Here is a 6,898-nt window from a genome sequence, read left to right as displayed (position 1 = left end):
CAAACGGCTTTGTTCTTTCGTTTGCAGACTTTATCTACGGAATCAAAGTAGAGCGGTTCAGGACACGACTGCACCCACGCTACGCCGCCGCTACACAGACAGAATTTCTTGCAGTCGTCGTTCGGAAGTAATACTGCAAACTCAGGGTCTTCTTCAGGACAGGTACCGATGCAGGCAGCTGGGTCAAGGTTTTGAGTTATCATTTTATCATTGCAAATATAATTCTCTGGGAAATCACAGACTTTCAGAATAGGATTGAAAACGAGTTCCGGAGAGTGGCATTTTTTAAGAGCACTAATGCCATCTTCGCAGACGTAATATAGATTGCAGTCGGTCTCGTGAGGAATTTTGGTGGTTCCTGTCGTCGTGTGGCACTTGGTTGACGTTGGGATAGTGGGTACGTTCTCAGATCCAGCGTCACAAGCGACATTCTCTGGAAAATCACAGATTCGAAGCTTCGGATTGAAGTATAAGTTCCTAGGACATGTCTTCAAGATCATCTTGCCGTTGCTACATTTGTAGTAGAACCTACAATCGTATTTGTAAGGCGTTTCGTTATCCTCGTCGTAACACTTTAAATCCGACCTAGGGGTACCAGACGGCCGTTTTGTGGGAACCGTCGGCGTCGGCACGAGATTGGTGCATTTGGCTTCGGTCGGCTCGTTGCAAATCTGACGAACGTGATCATAGTGCAGACCACCCGAACAATCTCGAAGAACCTGTTCTCCATCAACACACTCGTAATATTGTGTGCAATCGCAATCGTGAGGCAACAGTACTTTCTCTACGGAACCTGCGGGAGGGCAAATACCTAGAGCGATTGTCGGCATAGGTGAAAAAATTAAATCACATCCTTTCTTTTGCGGATAATCGCACGTCTGTAGACTAACGTTAAAGTGAAGTCCTTCTTCGCAGGATTTTAATATCTTCTCACCCTTGTAGCATAAATAATACTCGGTGCAACTAATTTCGTGCTGAAACGCTCTGCCGTCCGGCGAGCATTCAGTATCGTAGTCGTCAATTAGGTAATTGTAAGATGGATGTGGCTGACATTTCACTTTGGCGGCCGAATTGCAAACTTCTGTCGCGTCATCGAAGTACTTGCCGATTGGGCATGTTCGTAATATCTTTTCACCTTCCACACACTCGTAATATTGATTGCATAGACATGAATGAGGAAACCGTGCACTCTCGGATGATCCCTTGGGAGGACACGTTATGCGGGGCTTACCTATAGCTTTTGTAGTTGATATTGTTGTGGATACTGTTCTAGGCGTTGTCGAAATTGTGTAATCGATGCATTTAACCTCAGTTGGCTCGTTGCAAATTTGCCGAACGCTATCAAAATACAGACCACTCGGACAAGATCGAAGAACTCTCTTTTCATCGATGCATTGGTAATATTGCGTGCATTCACATTCGTGAGGCATAAATACAGTCTCTATAAAAGAACCTGCAGGAGGGCAAGTATCTAGATCGGTTATTGGCGGGGATCTATTTAGATCGCAACTTTTTTGCGGGTAGTCGCATGTCTGGATAGTCACGTTGAAGTGAAGTCCCTCGATACAATGTCTCAAAATTTTCTCACCATTAGAGCATAAATAATAGGCCGAACAATCGGTGTCGTGCTGAAATGCTCTGCCCTCTGGAGCACATATGATATTAGTATTATAGTCATTAATATTAATATTATAGTTATCAATTGGAATGTCGAAGGGTGGAAGCGGTCGAGTACACTTCACTATTGCAGCCCAATCGCAAACTTCTCTCACGTAATCAAAATGCATGCCGAATGAACATGTTTCTAATATCTTATCACCGTTTACACATTCGTAATATACGTTGCATAGACATGGGTGAGGGATCCGCGCTTTCTCCGTTGATCCTTTTGGAGGACACTTTGTGCGGGGTTTGTTAGGATCTCTTGTTGTTGTTGGTTCTGTTGTAGTTTTCGTTGTAGTTTCCGTTGTAGTTTCTGTGGTAGTTTCCGTTGTAGTTTCCGTTGTAGATTCCGTTGTAGATTTCGTTGTAGGCGTTGGTGGGGATGGAGTACTTCTAGCATTGCAGTCTACATTTTCCGGGTAATCACATTGACCGATCACTGGATTGAATAAGAAATAACTTTCGCATTTTATCGGCTGCGTACCTTTTATGCCGTTAACACACCAATAATAATAATTGCACACAGTCTCATGAGGAACCTTGTATCGCTTACCGTTTGATACGCAAACCCAGGCAGATGGATCTATTGATGGATTTATTGATTTCGTCGGCATTGGAGAGAACAGCGGTGAAGTCGATGGATTCGTCGAAGTTAACGAACTAGTAGTTGATCGTACGGTATCCGTACTCGATGGAATGTTACAGTTTACATTTACCGGATAATCGCATACACGGAGCACTGGATTGAATAATAAATTGCGGTCGCATTTCTGAGGGATCGGATTTACCTCGCCGTTGTAACATAAATAGTAATGATCGCACGTAGTCTTGTCAGGAATCATATGTGTCCTGTTATCGGATTCGCAAGAATCCAATGACGGAGTCGTTGGAGAACTCGATGACGGGATTGTCGACGTTGGAGTACTCTGTGTCGTGATCGGTGTCGGAGTTGTCGTTGACGGAGTCGTCGGTGTTGGAGTTGTCGTTGACGGGGTCGTCGGTGTCGGAGTTGTTGTTGACGGGGTCGTCGGTGTTGGAGTTGTCAGTGTCGGGGTCGGAGTTGATGATGGAGTCGTTGGAATCGATGACGATAACTCACATCCTGCGCTCCACGGCCAATCGCATACTTGAAGTTTGGGATTAAAGTGCAATCTATTGCCGTTTTTATCCATGACAGGACAATCTATTGGCTCCCCTTTATTTCCCACATGACAACTGTAGAATTTCGTGCAGTCGGTTTCATGAGGAATAAAAACTGTTTTATTCTCTGGATTGGTCTTAGGACATTCTGTTAGAATATCAGTTACTGGTGATTTGTTGATGGCAACAACGCTCAATGTGGCCACGTATAAAATGGTCACTAAGTATATGCCTGAAATTTAAAACAATATATGAAATGTTATTTATGAAATTAACCTTGGTAATTAAATTCGAACAATATTATTTTATTCTTCACATTTATACTTTGCATTTAATCGAAAAAATGGAAAATCTGCGAAGTAAAGTAATATAATGATAAAAATATTTTAAACTTGCACATATCTACACACATATATATATATATATATATATATATATATATAGTATATATATATTATATATCTGTCATTATTATTTTATGCTTCTCCTGGCCGACAACCTACGAACAACCAATTACTTGCACTCTGCACAAAATTCTCTCTTTCTTCACGTAAATAATTGCTCTGCACATTCGTCACTTAATAAACAGATGTTCAATGCGTTTTAGTCGTCCTTCCGTTTACTTTTGTTTCATCACTTTATCGGAGTTCCGTCAGTCGCGAGCACTCACCTTTCATCGTGAAAAACCCATTCGCTATAATTGGAAACCAATATCTAGATCTTCACTCACTTAATTGCTAACTGACGAATTTGCCTTTACGAAATGATTTTTATATATAAGCGCACGGCGCGTTATCGCTTAATAAGCGCTTATCATATCTAACATTTGACGAAACCCTTCTCTTGGGAATGTCACTTGAGCAAATTGAAGCAGGTGCAAAAATTTTTTTATACGTAACAGATACAGGGTGTCGAGTAACAAACGCGGCATTATAAACGCGGACGTAAGGATTATAAATATTTTGTTTTACCAAAGTATTATACAAATGAGCTGCAATAATCTTGAAATAATCGAAAATACTATCTAATAATAATAAAGTTTAATTTGCTAATTTTTCGAGGAAATATTGAAAAATTACTAAAACACCAAGTATATTTAGCGATATAATAAATTATCATAAACAACTCGCGATCTTAATTCTATTAAATTAAATTTTCTGAAGCTAATTTTATTTTAATGAGATTTTAATTTCAAATTAATTGTGCAAGGAGATAACAAAATTGGAAAGTTACAAATGAATTGGAAACTTATAAATGATATTTCTTGACATTTACAGAAGAATCGTGAATTGTCAGACATGTTGCTATCGAGAAAAAAAAGAGGTAGTCGATTAGAAATTCTGACATAATAGAATGATGCTGAGATTAATTTAATTTAATTTTTTCAATAATCTAAGATCTATAAGATACAGATATGAGTATCGATACTCTGTTATCAGATAACAGCATTACCCATTTAGTAATTTTACAAATAATTTTCTGCTTTATTAACATACAAACACAAATATATTACATAAATTTTAATTTATTCTGTGTTAGAATCTTTTTATTATAATACATTTATTATCAATATAATCTAAGAATCTAAGAAAGACGAGTGTTTGCCCAAATCGCTTTTTCCATCTCTTCGGCCCAACATATACGAATAATTGATAGAAATAGGGGGAGTCGGCAAAACTCTGCTTTTGCTTCTTTCTACGTCAATTCTACTCCGCCAGATTTTGTGCTGTATCGTTTGCTGGTTTACGATTGGCATTTAGCTGCCCACTTCCAATTGCAGACGGAGTTCTTGGCGTCGAAATGCAAATTGTCCGGGCAGAGCATAATGAACGGCCTGCCGTTGCTGCATGTGCAGTACTTAGTGCAGTCACCTGCGTAAGGCAGAAGTATCGTTCTATCCACAGAATCCGAAATTGGACATGTCCCGATGCAACCAGGCGTATTGGCTTCGTCTTCGTCTTCGGGTATATTCGGTTTAGTCTCCGATTGGCATTTAGCTGCCCACTTCCAATTGCAGACTGAGTTCTTGGCGTCGAAATGCAAATCGTCCGGGCAGGACATAATGAACGGCTTGCCGTTGCTGCATTTGCAGTACTTAGTGCAGTCACTTCCGTAGGGCAGAAGTATTGTTTTATCCATAGAATCCGAAATTGGACATGTGCCGATGCAATCAGACGTATTGGCTTCGTCTTCGTCTTCGATTTCGTCTTCGTTTTCGTCTTCGTTTTCGTCTTCGGGTATATTCGGTTGAGTCTCCGGCCGACGTCCGGCCAAGCATCCTGCGGGCGGCCAGTCGCACTGCTCAATAGCAGTATTGAAATGCAGACCCTCGGGACACTCGTGCATCGTGCTCTCTCCGGCCTGACAAATGTAATACAAGTCACAGGCTTGCGGGTGAGGCAGCCTGGCGGTGCCTGAGGATGGACATTTAGGCTTGTTCTCAGATGCTTTCCACGGAATTTGGCCCGCAGGTACTCCAGCTGCGACGACCGCCAATGCGGCGACGATCATCGCATAGTATCCTGTAAAATGATAAAATGTGTTCTCAATTATCGTGAAGAGTTAGATTCTCTAGCATCTATGTCCCCGTCTATTTTTTGATGATATCGCGAAAGCGACTTTAATCCCTCTGCGTTATTACACAGGCGCCGTTAGCAGGGATGGAGGGAGGTGAGGGAAACGCGTCTCGCCATATATACACAAATAAAGTAAATATACCAATCCCGGAACACTTAAGGCCTGTGTCACGTCTATTAGTTTAGTTTTTAAATAAGTATAACACGAATTAAAATCAAAGATAAAAATATAATACAAGAAAAATATTTTTATTTTTGATTCTTTGATTTTAATTCGCGATATAACTTATTTAAGCACTAAAATGATTAAAAAATTTCCAGGCATTGGCACATTTATATGATAATTTCGAATAAATTAAAGTAATATTTACGTGTGTAAACCTGAAAACTTTAACAAGCTAAACTTTAAATTGTACTTTTTATATTTTTTACTTATGTATTTACTTATTTATATTTTTTTTAGTTTCTAAAATTCCCCCAAAAATTTATAGCTAACAGCGCCAGTGATAAGAAGGGATAACTTTTATCGACTCTTATGATCGAGAACGTTACCGCGCGACAGTGCAAGATTTATTCTCCCCAATACGCGTTAAATAAACAGTGACAATAAAAGACTATCTTTTACCGAAAGTTTAACTTGCTTAGACTTAATGGTTAAATCTTGTCAACGTTCAAAGCGGACAGTTCGTGGACAGTTTACGAAAAAAAGATAGAAAACAAGCACTTTAATTGACGAGTAAAACTTGCACTAACGTTAAGAAATTAGATCGTTACTTATCCTGCTGTTGTCACAAGATCGTACAGAATCTTTAGAAACTTACCTCTCATTGTGGTTATTAATTTGGTGTATTAAAACGTATCACACACTCGACAGTTAAAAATACAATAACTGACGGTTGCAGACGTATCGATTTATATCAAACATCTTATCGTTTGATAATAATCAAAGCGCGTCAAATATTATATTCCAAAAGGATATCTAGTCGCTGCGCGAGCAAAAAACAAGTGAAATTGAAAGATTGCTCTAGGGGTGATTTAATGAAGTAATACTGATAATAACTGATTAGATCATTCAGCGAATTTACCAGAATCAACCAGCAAAATTGTTCAATACGTACCAAGGAATTTTTTTAGAGAGTGCGATAGAATATTATATGATACATATATATATATTTCCATGCGTCTACATCGCGTTATCATTTGGAGCTTTGAAATGTTTTCAGATAATATTCAACCGTATTTCTTGTTGTTGACGTATAAAATCTCGAAGGCATTGGTAAAAATAAAAAATAAAATCACAAACCGAGCTAATTATATCTATTGGAGTAGGATACCTATCGAGCAATTACATTCTTCGCACTTGTGGGATTGCGGGATTGTGGGATTGTGGGAAGTCAATCTTGAAAGATGTTTTACGTCAAAATGTTTTATATACAATAATTAAATGTAATATTCTGCAATAAACCTGCAATTTTATCTAGAATGGCACAATCATTCCTTTATATATTTAATAAAACTTT

The 6,898-nt window shown here is 38.9% G+C and overlaps 1 protein-coding gene across 1 annotated transcript in view; it reads right to left on the bottom strand.

Moving 5' to 3' along the window:
- The window catches only part of LOC112456127 (chitin-binding domain protein cbd-1-like), a 6,469-nt gene extending 234 nt beyond the window's left edge, over positions 1–6,235 (bottom strand). The window contains exons 1-4 of the mRNA XM_025018462.1: positions 6,200–6,235; positions 4,548–5,324; positions 2,542–3,034; positions 1–2,055 (exon numbers count right to left, since the gene is read on the bottom strand). The exon at positions 1–2,055 is cut by the window's left edge and continues 234 nt beyond it. Coding sequence (XP_024874230.1) covers positions 1–2,055; positions 2,542–3,034; positions 4,548–5,324; positions 6,200–6,206 — 3,332 coding nt within the window. The 5' untranslated portion in view covers positions 6,207–6,235. The remainder of the gene's footprint in view (positions 2,056–2,541; positions 3,035–4,547; positions 5,325–6,199) is intronic.
- Between the last annotated feature and the right edge of the window lie 663 nt (positions 6,236–6,898).

Source organism: Temnothorax curvispinosus, unplaced genomic scaffold, assembly GCF_003070985.1.
Source record: "Temnothorax curvispinosus isolate PA1 unplaced genomic scaffold, ASM307098v1 QBEX01006657.1, whole genome shotgun sequence".
NCBI classification, from domain to species: domain Eukaryota; kingdom Metazoa; phylum Arthropoda; class Insecta; order Hymenoptera; family Formicidae; genus Temnothorax; species Temnothorax curvispinosus.
Note: the sequence above shows the minus strand (reverse complement) of the source record. Positions and strands in the feature narration are given on the sequence as shown.